We start from the raw sequence: 16,538 nt of genomic DNA on the forward strand, positions 1-16,538 counted from the left end.
AGTGGGGGTAGTGGACCTTAGGTCCTTGAGCTGTAACTCCTCCATCCCAACTTCCAGGCTATTACCAGTGAGATTGTTCTAAAATACATCTTTGGTTGCTGCTCTCCTGATAAACACCCTTCTTTCCCCCCCCCCCCACTGCCCCTCAACTGCCAAAGAATAGGGCCTAGCTTTCTTCCCATGATGGTCCTTTCATGTTCCAGCCCTGCCCTTGCTGTTGGGTTCTCTAGCCTGCCACTCTCAAGCACTACCACCATATAGGCCACTAAAGTTGTTGCCCTTCCCTGAATGTGCTATACTCTTTTTTCCTACCTCTTTGCCTTTGTCCATGCTGTTCTCTCTGCCTGGGATGCCTTTTCCCCATTTCTCCTCTGGGACAACACCTACCTATCCCTCATGAGCCTGCTGAATTTCCACATCCTCCCTGAAGCCTTCTCTGATCCACTAGGTATAGTTCCCCTTCCTCATGGGTCTTCCCTTAAGTTCTTGGTCCACTCCTGGCCACATATATTGTCATTGCCTGTCGACACAGTTATCTCCTTAACCAGACAGAGAGCTCCTTGTATTCCTCTGTGACTCCCTTGGGCCAGGCCCACAGCAGATGCTCAGTGAATGTTGACTCTGGGGATGTGGTGTGTTTTTTACTCCCCTCACCCCTGCCTGAACCCCCTGAGACTACAGAGTCTCCAAGCTGTGTCTGGGCCTACCCCATACCCCTCACAGATCTCTTGTCATTCCCCCAAACAGGTCAGTGCCCAAGTTCATGAAAAGGAATAAGACCCCAGACTACCGGGGCCAGCACGTGTTTGGGGTGCCACCCCTCATCCACGTGCAGCGCACAGGCCAGCCACTGCCACAGAGCATTCAGCAAGCCATGCGCTACTTGCGCAGCCAGTGCCTGGACCAGGTGAGCCCTGCCAGGGAACCTACAGAGAAATGACACTGGGGAAGAAATCCAAGACTGAGGAATTTGGTGGGGAGCTGCTATGGCCTTTCTGGCCCACTAGAGACCTTTCTGAGCCTTAGGAAGGCCCAGCAAGGATGGAGCTGAAGCTCCTCTCAGCCAAGCTCTCTGCCAGCTTATTTCCAGCCCGGGCACCGTAGGGCCCATCTTTAGGAGCCTGCTTTAGGTCCCTCTCTTCCTGCTCATTCCCACTAAAACCATATTTCTTCTTGACCCTAAGGCTATAAAAATGCTTCTCTTTGGTTTTGCAATTTTTTTCCTACCCTACCCAGTGGGAAACCTTCCAGGCTTGGAAGTCTCTAGGGTGACCTACTCTCCTGACACCTGATCCAGGGCTGGCCTCATAATCTTCCTCCCCACCCCACCCTTGTCCTGCATGTCTCCCTCCCTCCCTTCCCTGCATGGGCCAGGTGGGCATCTTCCGCAAGTCTGGGGTGAAGTCCAGGATCCAGAACCTGCGCCAAATGAATGAGACCTCCCCTGACAATGTTTGCTATGAGGGCCAGTCGGCCTATGATGTGGCTGACCTGCTGAAGCAGTATTTCCGGGACCTACCAGAGCCTATCTTCACCAGCAAGCTCACCACCACTTTCCTGCAGATCTACCAGCGTGAGTCACCTGCACCTGTCCCCAGCAACCTGCCCCATTCTCAATCTCTCCGAATCCTGGGGCTTGTGAAAGCTAAACCTGGTGTGAGCAAATCTAGCCACATCCATGAGCTCATTGGAAGATTTGCTATCCAGAGTTGGAAAGGCCCTTGGAGGGAGATCATGTTCTATTCCCCGAACCCATTATATGGAAAGATAGACTGAGGCCTTGAGGAAAGGCAGGGGCTTACCTAAGGTGACATTGTATATTAGAGTGGGGCTTTATCCCCTCTTTTACCCAGAGACATCCCAGAGCCCATCTTTACCCTTTCCTCTCACTGACTGACTTCCCTTGGGACTGCTGTGCTCTCTGAATTCCTAGAAGCAGGAGACTTGCTGCCAGAAGCTCTAGGGGAATAAGAAAGCTGTTCTGCCATTCCTTCCTCACAGTCCTCCCCAAGGATCAATGGTTGGCAGCAGCACAAGCTGCCACCTTGTTACTCCCTGATGAGAACCGAGAGGTCCTACAGACCCTGCTCTATTTCCTAAGTGACATTGCCTCTGCTGAAGAAAACCAGATGACAGCTGGCAACCTAGCAGTGTGCCTGGCACCTTCCATCTTCCATCTCAACGTCTCCAAGAAGGATGGCACCTCACCCAGGTGAAACATGGCAGTGTGTGGCAGGGCCAGGCAGGGAGGGTTTGGGCCTCCTTGGACTTTTGGTCCTTGATGGCCGGTCCTACAGTTCCCCAGCATCACCACAAGGGGTCAGCCTGACAGTTCAGGGGCCTGAAACTGGTTGCATGTTTTGAAGCAGGGCCTTCTAAAGAGCAGCAGGTTGTTTTGTGTTTAGGGGAGCTAGAAGCCAACCAGTCAGCCATCTTGTCTTGTGCCCATGTGCCATCCTCTCCTCCCTGCCCTTCCCTCTAGGATCAGGAACAAACGCAGCATCGTTGGCCGGCCAGGCCCTAGGGACCTGAGTGAGAACATGGCTGCTACTCAGGGCCTATCACACATGATCAATGACTGCAAGAAACTTTTCCAAGTGAGTAACTCTAGGCTCACACCTGGAGGAACTATCAGGCCAGAGATTTTTACCCCAAGTCAGGGGTAAGGGCCCAACTTGATGCATGCCCCTCAACTTCCAACTCTTTTCCTGCAAGGTTTCTCATCTATCTCACTGCAGTAGTCAGGCTTCTCTACCCCCGTAACATGGACCTGAAAGATCCCATGGGCTCTGGGAATGATGGTTTCTCACCCCCTGTTTCTCCCCATGGCCCTAGTGTATGTGTGCTCTCCCAGGTTCCCCAGGACATGGTGCTGCAACTGTGTGGTTCCTACAGTGCAGCTGAGCTCAGCTCTCCTGGCCCAGCTCTGGCTGAGCTGCGGCAGGCCCAAGCTGCAGGCATGAGCCTGAGCCTCTACATGGAAGAAAGTGTCCAAGAGCTGCTGCGTGATGCTGCTGAGCGCTTCAAGGGCTGGATGAGTATGCCAGGGCCCCAGCACACGGAGCTGGCTTGCCGGAAAGTGAGTAGCACACTGCCAATGGCTGCCATGGGGCTGGGAGAGGGCGTGGTGCATGCAGGGGAGGCCAAGAATCCCAAACGAAGGAGCTCCCCAGCTAGTGTCACTGTGCCTCGGCTTGATCCTGGAAGGTGTAAGCCAGCAAAGCAAGTTCCTTAAGGAGTCAAGAACCAAATGAGACCAGGGGCCCTCATTTGGGCATTGCCTGACAGAATTCCTATACCAAATCTCCATTCCAGACAGGTCACTATTTGCAGAGCCTCACCTCCAGTATCTTTCTGCACCATGGTCAGGCTGAGCTCCTTACACTTCCACCTTTGTGCTTCTGCCCCTGCTTTCCTGCTGTCTGGACTGACCTTCCCCAAGCGTTAAATTTCCCAAGCCACTTTTAGCCTTGACTTGATATGCACTCTCCTTCATTCAGAGCCTCCTGTCATGTCCCAAACTGGAGATGACTTCTCTCTGTCCTCCTCTTGGCACTAGCCATCTTCTTTCTTGGATTCTGATTACAAGTAAGACTGCAAGCCTGAGGTTTGCCATGTATAAACCCGTCTAAAATCTCCCTTACGGGATCGGGATGAGAAGCTCGTGCAGTGCCTGACACGTACAAAAGACTCACTGAGTGGCAGCTTTGATTGCTGTGCCCATGTTCTACTTCCTGCACTAGATGGTGAGTTCCTTGAGGATGATCACCATCTTCTCTTCCTGTTCACTTCTAGAAATTCCAAGCTCTGAGTCCATTTCGTGGTAGAGCCTACTAGGCCCCAGAGAACTTGTGTCTTGTCATCTGTTTGTGCTTTTGACTAGGTGGAGAAGCAGATGTCCAAAGAGGAGAGAGAGGACAGGGAACACAGGGAAGGCCTGTCTGGATCTGGCTGGGGTTAGCACAGTAGCTCTGCAACCTTCCCTTTTCAGGGGCTAAAGTGAGGGCAGGCTGGAACTGGGGGGTGGAGTGGCTGTTCTCCAGCTCTGACAGTTGTCCCCTGTCCCCACTCCTGTGGCTCCCAGGCGTCCGATGGGCATCCCCTGCGTGTGTGGAAGGTGTCCACAGAGGTAGCAGCCCCTCCGGCTGTAGTGCTGCACCGTGTTCTGCGGGAGCGGGCCCTCTGGGATGAGGACCTGCTGCGGGCCCAGGTGTTGGAAGCCCTGATGCCGGGTGTGGAGCTGTACCACTATGTCACTGACAGCATGGCACCCCATCCTTGCCGCGACTTTGTGGTGCTCCGGTGAGGGCTTCTGGTTGTCATCCTGATGCGCTTGGGGAACCAGGGAGGTGGAGTGGGAGCAGACACCAGGAATGTGAACGTATGTGTCTCTTCCCCACAGGATGTGGCGCTCCGACCTGCCCCGTGGTGGCTGTCTGCTTGTCTCCCAGTCCCTGGATCCCGAGCAACCTGTGCCAGAGTCAGGGGTGAGGGCCATGATGCTCACTTCCCAGTACCTCATGGAGCCTTGTGGCTTGGGCCGCTCCCGGCTCACTCACATCTGCCGTGCTGATCTCAGGTACCAGGCCCCTTTAGCCCTGGCACTTTCCCCACCTCTGCCCCATGCCATTGATCCCGGGAGGCTGGGGGAAAGCCCTTTCTTCCTCCTGGGAAGGGCTCCAGGGAAGAACCCATAGCTCATGCCTGCCTGCTTCTACCTCCCCAGGGGCCGTTCTCCTGACTGGTACAACAAAGTCTTTGGGCACCTGTGTGCCATGGAAGTGGCAAAGATCCGGGACTCCTTCCCCACCCTGCAGGCAGCTGGCCCTGAGACAAAACTGTGAGCCTCAGCTTGGTCCAAAGGTGGCGCCACCCAGGCCCCCTGGCACCAAGGGAGTAAGGGGATAAAGAGAGCAGAGCAGCCCCCAGATGTTGCTTCCAGGGGCAGAGCCAGGCTCTTGAAGCTCCCACTGACTGTCCCCTTTACTTCCTGAAGCTCCTCCACACATTCAGGGGAGGAAAAGAGAATTTCAGTGCCCCATCTCCAGTCCACCTCCACCCCCAAGCCTGTGGTCTGTCGTCCCAAGAGAGAGGAGTCATTTTAGGAACAAGAAGACTGCTGCTGCTCTCCAGGCCCACAGAGCCACCATCAATCTGAAGCCTTACCAGCTCCCCCACCTGCAGGGGAAGGAGGTAGAGAGCAATATTTGCTTCCAACTCCTTGCCTCTCTGAGAGGGCAAGCCATCCTGTCTGGTGCTAGCATCCCCTTGAGGTTGGCAGGAGGCTCTGGTCCTGCCTTGGGGCCTAATATTGGCCCTGAACTGGTTTTTCCACAGAAATTAGACAAGATGAGCACAGGGCAGCTACAAGCACTATGAGCTGTTTTATTTGTGTAAATACAATGCTGATTTTTATGAGGCTGATTTAAAGAGTGAGCACTGACAGGTTCCTAGTAGGTGACATGACAATTTCGGCTAGCTTGGGATATGGTAGTGGGGGGAGGTGGCTTCCTTTCTCAGGTCTCAGGAGATCAATGAACCAGTCTCCCCAGTTTGGGCCCCATACTTTATCTGCCACTCTCTGGTGTCCTGTGCGGCCTGTGGTCACACACTCTTTTGTCTGGAGAGCAAACAAGCTCACTCCCACCACACAGGCCAAGCAAAAACAGATGGTGGTAAAAAGAGACACACATCTGTATCTGTGTCTCTTCTCCTGATCTTCCTGCCTGTGGTAGCTGGCTGACATAACAGCCCCTTCCTCAAGCAGAGACCAGGCCCCTGCCTGAGGCAGCCAGCCAGCCAGATGGAAGGGCCTAGTGTCATCTCAGCCAGCTGGGGCTTGATCCAAACCTGATTCATCCTACCCAGCAGCTATCTTGGCTTATGTGGAATTTCCAATGACATTCAAATGCCAACTAGTGCTTTATTTTTCTTTCAGCAAAATAAACTGGAGTGAGATGGATCCCAGGCAATATTGTAACTTTTTAAGCCTTTTTTATTTCTACCTATAAATACTGTACAGTCAGAATAATATATGTATATATGTATACATGTATACATGCACATGCATGTATACATGTATACATATATACATGCACATCTACATATGCACACATATTCTGTCCAGACTATATTATAATCTGTGGGTATGAGCAGGGGTCTTGAAAGCCTAAGGGGGCAGGGCATTTAAGATGAGGGAGGTGGAGATCAGGAACCATGGGACCCCTCAGCAGAACAATAAAGCATTACTAGAGATCCACTCTGGCTGTGTGGCTGTCTTCACTGAGATGATGGGTTAGGAACTGAGGGCGGGTTACAATGTGGGCTTCATGTTAGGATCAGAAACACTCTAGGACTCAAGGGAAGGCCATAGGAGGAATGGGGAGGGCCTCAGCGCTTCTCTTTGGGAGGCAATTTGGGGGTGGGGGAGGTGGGACTCCAAGAACCCAGGGCCTGGGCAGAAGCTGCAGATCCCATCCCCTGATCTGGCCAGGGTTCCCAGTCTGAGTGGCCCACAAGCATGATCTCAGGCATGATGACAGTGGCCCTGGGGAGAGATGTCCCTGGCTATGTTGTCCTTCCTTCACCTGGTACACACAGTCTAAGCTTAAGGATGAAGAGTGGAAACCCAGCCCTGGATGGCTACAAGACCGTTTTCTCCATAAGCCAGCCTAAGAGAGGTTAGAGTGCCTGAAGGCAACCTCTGGTCTGGCTCTAGTAGCCTGCAAATCCCAGGGGGCTAGAAAGTCTCCCCCTGCCTTGTCTTTACTTCTTCATAGGAAAAGGCTTTCTTTGACACACTTCTGTAGCCATAAAGTTTCTAAGCTCCTAAGGGCAGCTAGAGAGGGAGTATAGGCTTTGCAATTCAATCTATATTTCCACCCATAGAGTGGTATTGACTAGTCTGGGGTAAACATCCTGCTGCTCTCCCTCTACCGGAACCTCAGCCTCCTCGTAGGCCAAACAGGCTAGTGAAACCTGGGCACAAGCCTGGCTCAGTAAGTGTTCACTTTGCTCTGCCCCACTCAGCCTGAACAGGTTGGGGTCCCTGTCAAGTCACACTTCTCTCTCACCTTTCATTCTCTTCTTTTGGGTTCAGCTGTCCCTACATCCCTTTGGCCTTTCTTCACTGCTGCTGCCTGGGGATCTCAGATAGCCTTGGGAGCAAGGTGAAACAGAGGTCTTGTCAGCCTCTTGCTTTTGGGAAAACAATGAAGGCACCCCACATGTGGGTATGGGTGATGGGAGATGGCTCAAGCAGTGTTGGTGTTAAGGGACACTAGTGTGAAGCTCCAGCCAGTAGCTTGAGGCCGGCAGCCAGGGGCACCTTATGGCACAAACACTGCCTGACCTGGTCATGGAAGGAGGCTGTAGTGATAATACAGAGGATGAGGTTGAGAATACTGTTAATGAGTAATATGAAAATGACCACCCAGGTGATGGTCTCTAGGAGACAGATAACTGTGTATGGTGGAGATTCTTGGAAGAGCCAGAGAATTCCTCCAAACTTTCAGCTCTGGACTTTTGCCCAGAACCAGCTGCCCAGTGTAGTTCTACATCTCTGGCATTCTGGGAGATCTAGTGCCAAGTTAGGGAGCTTCTCTGGGCCTTAGTGTAGTTCCCCTGCATAAAGCAGAGGCTCCCATTTCTGCCTCTCTGCGTGGCCCACTGTGAAGTCAATGAATTGACCACCATGGCCTATAGATGTGGGACTGGGTGTCATGATTATGGGGCCTCTCAATTCCACACACATGGCAAGCACTGCCTATGACCATTTTTAACCCTCAGTCATTACCTTGGCCTACCCTGACTTGATCTCTTCCTTTCCCTTATGCTAGACAACTCTCATCTTCAAATTCTCAATCCTGTTGCCTATATTTTCTCTTCCTATATTTCCCCTGACCCAGCACCTCGAAGAAACCAGGCAGTGAGAGAATCTCACATAGGAATTAATCTACCTGGAGCTTTTAGTCTCCAGTGCCCTGTTCCTAGCTAGAGTGGCTGAGGGTAGATGGTAGATAGACTCAAGTTCAAATCTAGCTGTATCATTTCCTGGCTGTGATCTTAAATGACACTTAACCTTTTTAATTTCTTTTTCCTCACAGAAGATAGGGTTAATAATTGTTTATATACTGCAATGTTGTCATTAGGGTTAAATGAGCCAATAGCTGTGAACATGGCTGCACAGTGCCTAGCACATGGTGGACATGAATAAATGGTAGTCTCCCCTGTCCTTCCTCCTACCTGCCTCCTCCTTACCAGTCAGGTTCTGGAAGAGGGCTTAGGCTTGGGTGGATGAGTGGATATGCACATTATGTTCTGCTTGGCATCAGGGCCCTACCTACCTCCTTGGCTCTCAAACCCCCATAGTCTCAGCCACCATTCTGGATACACCTACCTCCTCACTAGGCTCAAAAAATCCCAGTGGCCTTTTTGCATCTTTTGGTTTCCACTCCATGTCCTCTTTGAGAATTTGGCTCTGTGACTTTATCTTCCCTCTCAAAGCTCTCCTTCCTCCACACAAGGAGAGCTCTTCTCAATTCTTTGCAGCTCTTGGTCCTCTTTCCTTGCCCCTTCCACTTCTCTTCTCCCTCAGTCCCACCTCAACTTCAATCATTCCTCTCAAGTTTTTCCTTTTCCTCTTCCTGCATCACCTTGCTCATAAGGGACCTCACTGGCATCCATGGTTTCATTTTATACTTTTGTGCAGATGACCCCCATCACTCCCAGAACCCCATCACTTCTTTGAGCTCAGGCCAGTATTTCCTGCTGTATAAGTGGACCTCTCTACCTGGAGGCCCTATCTGCATATCAGACTCACCAGGCACAAGCCAAATTCAACATCTTCTCACACATAGCTCCCCGCTGCCCGCTCTATCTCTGTTAGCACTGTTATCTTCCTGGCTGCTAAACTCAGATCCCCAAATCAGTAAAAACTCCTCCCTCTCTCTCACTTCCCCCCATAACCAATGCATACAGGTATCCATCCATCAATCCAAACACTCATCCATTCTGCCATTCAAGTAGTTGCAGAATGTCTGCCATATGCCAGACTCGAGGCACAGAGAATAGAGCAATGACAAAGACTGAAAAGGTTCCCACCTGCCTTTAGCACACATCTTAGTGGATGCATGAGTAGAAGGAGGTCGGCAATAAACACATACACAAGCTAACTTCAGCTATGATAAGGGTTATGAAGGCAATCAAGCAGGGTAAGGCACTGGTGACTGATCAGGGAAGGCCTGAGGAAGTGACATGTAAGTCAGACCTTAAGAGAGGAGAAGAAATCAGCAATGCAAAGATCTATGGGGAGGAGTTCTAAGCAGAGAAAATAGCAAGTACAATGGACCTGGGGTGAAGACAAAGTTGGCATGTCTGGGGCTGAGTAGCTGGGTAGCATGCTGGAATGCAGGGAGCAAGGGGAGAGAAGGAGATGGTGTTGCAGAGGTAAATAGAAGCCTAGATCGTGTGGGCCTAAAGGGGAGCTAGCTACATACTATGATCTACTTCCACCATGTCTCCTGTATCTAGCTTCTACCCAGTGTCTGAAGCACTCAATTCATATTGCATGCCTTTCCACCCAGGTATTAGAAAGAAGCTTTCACCTCCTTTCTCTCTTCTCCCACCCATTTCCACCTATACTTAGTACTAGGTGAGTCTTTCAAAAATCCAATGTCTTCCTATGTTTTTCAGACTGTGGAATTCAGGACCCCACAATGTGGCCTTCACCTGTCCACCAACTTTCTTTTCACTTACCTTCTTCAGCCATGTGCCTGACATGCTCCTTTAGTTACCTTTGCCATAAGCAGACATAGGACTGTCTTGGATTTAGAGGACCCAGGCTCAAGTCTCAGTTCTGTCAGTTCTTATCTGTGAGCCTGTGCACAAGTTATTTAAGCTTTTGGAAGCCCAGTTTCCCCATGTGTAAAATGAGGCTTGGAAAGATGTGCGGATTACTTATGACAAAGTGCTATTACCCTCAAACCTTATCAGTTTGGCAAAGCCCAATTCCAATATATCCCCACTATGAAGCTGTCCCTGAAGCTTCTGGCAAGATTTGTTGACTCCCGTCTTCTGAGACATCATTGTCTTTTGCATCTGTTTCAAGGCTTCCATCTTGCTTATGTCTCCTCTTAGGGTTCTTTGGGTACCAGTCACATGACCCCCATTGGCATGGGAGCACCTGGGATCAGGATCATAGTGAGGCTCAACTCTGAGTCCTTTATAATTCCCACCTCAGAGAGGCAGGAAGGCCTGGTGGAAAGCATCTGGAGACACACAGAGGTGGGTTTAAGTCCTGGCTCTGCAACTTGTTAGCAGTGTGATTGTGAGCAAGCTACTTTGCTCTCTGAGCCTCAATTTTCTCATGTGTAAAATGGGTGTTGACAAGAGCCCGTGCACCTAGAACAGTGCCCAGTACATTAATGGACATAAAGGGAGTGTTTCATCACCATTGATTATGTTAGCTTGTTCACCTCAAGCCCTTGCTCTACAAGCTTCCCTCTGCTTGGCTTGCCCTCCTGTATCTCCTCTAGCTATTCACACCCTTCCAGACTCAGCCAGCCTTTTCTAACCAACCTACCCCTGAGCTCCTTAAGCACTTTTTGAATGGACACTCAAAAAGCACTTTTTATCACACAAAAGTAACTTCAAATGGACAAACCTGTCTCTTTGCCTACACTATGACATCAAGGACAGGGACCAAGTGAGAGTCATCTCTGTGGCCCCAGTGTCCAGTACAATGTCTGGTCTAGAAGAGCCAGTGTCAGGGAATGTATGCTGAATGTGGTTACATGTTTGTGTGTAGGATCAGGGAGACATGAGAGAGCATGAGGTGGGGAGTGTGAGGGTGGCTGCACTGGAACCTGAGGAACCTGGTACAGTGGGTGAGAACAGCATCAAATCCTTCTACTGCCTAAGAGGGAACACATGAATACTGAGTGCCTACTGTATAGCAGGCACCATGCCATGCATTTTCCAATACAAGATGTCCTTTCAACCTCAAAAGTCTCCTGTGAGGTGTTAGGACCCCCTTTTTCTGGTTGGGGATCTTGGAGTCTGAGAAATAAGGTGACTTGCCCTGGAGTACACAGCTAGTAAGGGGCTGAATGGGGACTTCTGCCCAGACTCCTAAGCCTGTCTTTTATTTTATTATTTTTTTTTTAATTTTTTTTTCAACGTTTATTTATTTTTGGGACAGAGAGAGACAGAGCATGAATGGGGGAGGGGCAGAGAGAGAGGGAGACACAAAATCGGAAACAGGCTCCAGGCTCTGAGCCATCAGCCCAGAGCCTGACGCGGGGCTCGAACTCACGGACTGCGAGATCGTGACCTGGCTGAAGTCGGACGCTTAACCGACTGCGCCACCCAGGCGCCCCCCTAAGCCTGTCTTTAAAAAAAAAATTTTTTTTAATGTTTATTTTTGAGGGAGAGAGAGACAGAGCTTGAGTGAGGGAGGGGCAGAGAGTGATGGAGACACAGAATATAAAGAAGGTTCCAGGCTCTTAGCTATCAGTACAGAGCCCAGCGTAGGGCTCGAACCCACGAGCTGTGAGATTATGACTTGAGCTGAAGTCGGAAGCTTAACCAACTGAGCCACCCAGGCACCTCATCCTAAGCCAGCCTTCATTCCACTGGAGCCCAGTGCAAAGGGATAGGACACTCCTACTTCCTGCTGCTGGCTTCAGTGTGTGTGTGTGTGTGTGTGTGTGTGTGAGGGGCAGTGGGGAGTGAACTGGGAGTGGTAGGTATGACAGCTGTTGAAGAAAGTAGGAAATGTGTTTGAGGAATGCTGGCTGAAGAGCAGTCTGGCCAGGAGAGAGGGAAGAGGGCCAGGGATGCTAGGATGAACAGTGACATAGAGGCTGCTCTTCTCTGGCCCCAGCCCATCCTCACAGCCTGCTGGGAGTCAGCCTTCTCTGCCCTGCCTTGCCTCCTGGATTCCAGCAGTGATCCAAAGGCCCATAGAGTGGCCTTGGCCTGCCGCCACACCTCTAACACAAGCAGATGGTGCTTCAATCAATGGGGACTGCTGAGGACTGAGCAGAGACGAAGGCTGCATCTAGACTTTCATGGGCCATTCCTCTATAAGCAACATTTAAAAATATATTTTACAACTGCATTGGTATAAAGGTAAATATTATTTGGGTTGCACTATTCCTTATATATTTGGTGTTATTATACTCATTTTTTCCTCTGAGGTTAAAATAAATTAAGATTAAAACAATTTCCTGTGCCCTAGAAGCTGTGCCTACTGATAATGCCTAATGATAAGTTGGGCCTGTCAGAAGGAAGCACAGAGCCTGTATTAAAGTAAAAACATTACAGCTTAGGGAGAAAGGTACTTAGGCATGGGCAGCTGGATGCCTGACTCTATACTTCAGGTGATCTAGCGTGTGCAACCGTAGGGACACTTCCTGCCTCCCTTGTTGGACTGTAGACACCTCTTCTCATTTACTAACTCCACCCTAGCTATGCTTCTTAGTCTAGAGAGGCAAGCAGGTTTCCGTCAGGGCCTTGAACTGACTTCTATGTCCCTGGACAAGTTCCTTGCTGCCAAGTGAAAGCAATATAGCCCAGGGCTCATGACTGGGAGGCAGAGCCCTCGGGGTTCCCAGCCTTCTCTCCTCTGAGTCAGCAGCTAAATCGGTGACTCCAGCTTGTCCATGTAGTGGGACACATTGTGCAGGTCACAAAATAATGCCGGCATAAACAAGTGCTGCTTGTATGGAGTAAATGGCCATGCCCTGGCTTATGACAGCTTTATGAGGAGAAGAAGAGGAGGTGGGGGACAGGGTGAGATGGGGGGTAAAGGGGCAGAGTGCTAAGAATGGAGGCAGGGCCCAGGGCCTAGGGAAAGGAGGAGGAACCACAGAAATAAAATCCAGCCTCTCTCCAGTGTGGTTGACGCAGCTCACATACCTGTTTTCTCATTAGATACTCACAAAACCCTGAAGATAGGTATACATTTGGTCCCCATTTTAAAGGTGCAGAAACTAAGGCTCAGAGAGGTGAGAGAAGGTACTTGCCCAGTGTTATACTAAGCTAGTTAACAGTACTCCAGTACTACTGGAGCTAGATTTAAACAAATTTGGCTTGTGCGACTCAGTATTGGTTGAGGTGGGTGGGGAGAACGAGTGAGGCAGGAGTGCCTTTTCTGGTGGTTTCACTTGTCTGGAAAGCCAGGTCAGTCTCTTTACTACCTCCCATAAAGTACACTTGATTTGTTTCCAAAAGATCTTCCCTTGGGTATCAGCATAATAGTAGCTAACATTTATTCAGTGCCTCCCATATGCCAAGCACTGCTTTACACAGTTTGCATGCCCTTCCTCCTTTAATGTTTAGTGTGCATTTATCATGCCAGGCAGTGCTGCACACTTTATATGCATTCGCTCATTCACTTTTCACAACAATCTTATGATTAGTAGACCCATTTTATGGATGAGAACAACTGCAACCCAGAGAGGTAAAGGGGCCTACCTGAGGTCACAGAGCTAGCAAGTGAGGGATCCTGAATTTGAAGCTTGGGCTGTCAGACTCTAAAGACCAAAAGAAGGCTGTGCTTCGGCAGCGTGGTGGGCATTAGATCCAGTGGGATAAGCTTGGCAGAGTGAGGGGGCAGAAAATGGAGCCCAGCCAGAGAAGAAGCAACACATGACTGAGACATTCTTTATCCAGATATGGTAAGAAGTGGTTTCCTTGTCTATGGAGGAAAGAGAGGAAGTAGGTCTAGGGAACAGCTTGAGAGGTTGGGAACACTTCCTCATTCTATGTATCACTAAAACACCACTTACCTGGCAGCACCTTACTCGGAGACAGGGGCTGTCTAAAATGACTCCCATGGGGTCTGGAGGTTGAGCCAGAATTCAGGGAGGACATGTAAGGACTCAGATTGTCTGGAAAAGAGCAGGACTGAGTTCCTTTTTGGAGACCAGCTCACAGAGACAGGTGGGACAGAAATGGGCCTGAGCCCTCAAGAACCAGATTTCCCACCACCCGCCCCTTCCTAGGCCAGGTCTATTCTGGCTGTGTATTTGATTATTTACACCTGAGTGGCAAACTTACTTCCTACTCTGAGGTTTAGAGACCCAGCCTCTCAGAATGCTTTGCACCCCCTGTCCTCCCACAAGATGAGGAGCTAAAGGACAGTGCAGAGTGCTACCACATTACTACTGAACTAGGTGCACCACTAGCTGAGGTCTCGGTTCACTGGGGATAGCATGATGAAGAAGGGCAACAGGAGAGCACTGTAAAACACCTTCATGCTACATAGGCTATTTTCATCTGAATTCCACAGCAGGCCCATGTGCTGAAAGCTTATTAGACCCATTTTACAGGACAGGGAAACAGATTCAGAGAGGACTAGAATGTGACAGGAAACATGGAAGATGTGTCACAGGGCAAAGGTTTAGAGGAGGCAAGATTTCATCCTAATGGGGTAATGTAGGGGGAGCATCAATTTAAAGATGCATTTGAGAGAAACATTTGAGTGAGACAATTTGGGGAGGATGGGAGGAGATACTGTGGAAGAGAGAAGTGTGAGCTAGGATTGGCAGCTTGGAGAGCACAGGTCCTACCTAGTGAACTTGAGGAACTGGGTTGGCAGGTGACCACAGTAGAGGCAGGGAGAGAAGGAGGATGGGTCTGGAGAAGAGGCTCCTCACAGGGAGACTTTGAATTTAATTCCCTATGGCCTAGGCCACAGGGAGCCATTGAAGGTTTTTGAGCAGGAGAGGAGTATGATGAAAACCATGCTTAAGGAAGATAAATTTGGCAGCATAGTACAGTAAGGTTAGAAGGGAGGAAGGTCTGGGAGTAGGAACCCCAATGAGAAAGCTGTTTCCAAGACTCCTATAAAGAGTAGGTAAAGATCATGACTTGGAGCCAAGAGGGGTCAGTTCTAGACCCCATACAGCCACTGAGTCATTATCTTCTTCTCATGGCCTCAGTGTTCTGATCTTCACAGTGATTTGGGCTTTGGTTCTCCAAGGGTCCTACAGCCAACACATCCTGTAGCTCTAATTTGCCAAGGTCCCTCCAAGAGTTCCTGGAGAAACCAACTCAAAACCTTGGCTACTCCTGCCACATGGGCCAGAGGATTGAAAAGGTGAAGGTGCCTGAAGGGTGGTAAAGTGGAGTTGGCAGTATGGGCAAGTGTGCTGAGAAAAGACTTGCTTACAACACAATGAAGGCCCTATAGCCCTGAAACATGGAGGTGCTCAGACCACTGATATTGTCACACTCCAGGTCCCTCAGGGTAGAGCAGTTAGAGGGTTGAGCCCAGGGACACTCTGGAGGCACTGACTTTTCCCAGGCACCCCATGGTGATGGCAGATTGCCTAGAGAGGAGAAAAACAAGGAGTTATGAGGCTCAGATTATAAGCCTCAGCCATGATGAGCACCTAGCAGGACAGGTAAGGTCTTTAAAAGACCCAGCAGGGCTCTGAAATGAAAGTGGCACTTTGTCCTAGGACTTGGCCTTGCAAATAAGGGCCATTTGCTACTAATACACTGGCAAGTCCCAGTGTCCTCCCCCAGCCCTTTCCCCTTCCCACACTATTAGATCTCATCCCAATCCACTTCCAAGTCCTCACAATTTGTTTGGATGGGAGTGCTCAGGCCTAGCTGCCAAATGTTGGCTCCCGGAATTCTGGATTTTACTGCCAAGCAGGCAAGGGACCTGGCAGGGAAAAGGCCTCAGAGAGGTACTGGGAGCTTTGGAGCTGGTCTAGCTCGCCACCAACACCACAGTGTTCCCAGGAAAAAGGAGGCAGAACCAGAGTAGTTGCCTTCAGCCTAACCCAGTGGTTCTCAATGGAAAGCAATTTTGCCTCCCAGGGGCAAAATTTCTGGAAATGCTTTTTGTTGTCACAACTTGGGGACAGTGAGGATAAATGTGGCAGTGGCACACCAAATGCCACGTAGAGGCTAAGGATGCTGCTGCTCAGGATATAGGACAGGCTCCACAACAAAGAACTCCCCTACCCAAAATGTCAATAGTGCTAACTATTGAGAAATGCTGGTCTAACCCAAATCCTTCCAGTTGCAATTGGGATTAACTGGCCAAGGCCATTGGGACTGAAGTCCATAAATCCAGAAAATAAAAGTTGAGAAGATAAAGGGAGAAGAAAAGAAGGGCTGCAGGGAGCCGACTGTGAATCCCCCAGTCTTATTTCCAGAGTTCTGAAGGAGGAGCCTTCACAGCCATTTCAGCTTGGGTCTCTGGGTACAGATACATGAAGTGGGCATGTAGCTGAGAGAATTGTTCAGCAGGATCCTAAAAGGTGACAAGCAAGTAGGCAGGACTGAGTACCCTCCAGGTATTCAGTAGTCTCCCAGACACTTAGGGAGACACAATGCCTAAGAGTCACCTCTTACAGCCATATGGCCCTTTACACCTAACCAAGCATTGCTCTGTCCACTGGCTCCTGCAGGCTTCACACATGCTCCATGGGATTGGCAGGATGAAGATTCTTCTCTCTGCTCTGGGGTGGTAGGAAAAACACTGCTCTGAGAATCAAGAGCCATGGAGTCTGTCA

General features: G+C 50.1%; 1 protein-coding gene across 6 annotated transcripts in view; it reads left to right on the forward strand.

Annotated features, from left to right (window-relative positions):
- STARD8 (StAR related lipid transfer domain containing 8) overlaps window positions 1-5,972 on the forward strand; it is an 85,053-nt gene extending 79,081 nt beyond the window's left edge. For 5 of the 6 annotated variants that reach the window (XM_045471106.1, XM_045471107.1, XM_045471105.1 and 2 more), the window contains 8 exons: window positions 748-907; window positions 1,375-1,573; window positions 2,002-2,212; window positions 2,483-2,597; window positions 2,855-3,079; window positions 4,085-4,302; window positions 4,403-4,579; window positions 4,727-5,972. In XM_045471106.1, the coding sequence (XP_045327062.1) occupies window positions 748-907; window positions 1,375-1,573; window positions 2,002-2,212; window positions 2,483-2,597; window positions 2,855-3,079; window positions 4,085-4,302; window positions 4,403-4,579; window positions 4,727-4,844 (1,423 nt within the window). In that variant the 3' untranslated portion in view covers window positions 4,845-5,972. The remainder of the gene's footprint in view (window positions 1-747; window positions 908-1,374; window positions 1,574-2,001; window positions 2,213-2,482; window positions 2,598-2,854; window positions 3,080-4,084; window positions 4,303-4,402; window positions 4,580-4,726) is intronic. The other variant, XR_006710747.1, reaches the window with a different exon arrangement.
- Window positions 5,973-16,538: the final 10,566 nt, after the last annotated feature.

This window comes from Leopardus geoffroyi, chromosome X (genome assembly GCF_018350155.1).
Source record: "Leopardus geoffroyi isolate Oge1 chromosome X, O.geoffroyi_Oge1_pat1.0, whole genome shotgun sequence".
In the NCBI taxonomy this organism is placed as follows: Eukaryota; Metazoa; Chordata; class Mammalia; order Carnivora; family Felidae; genus Leopardus; species Leopardus geoffroyi.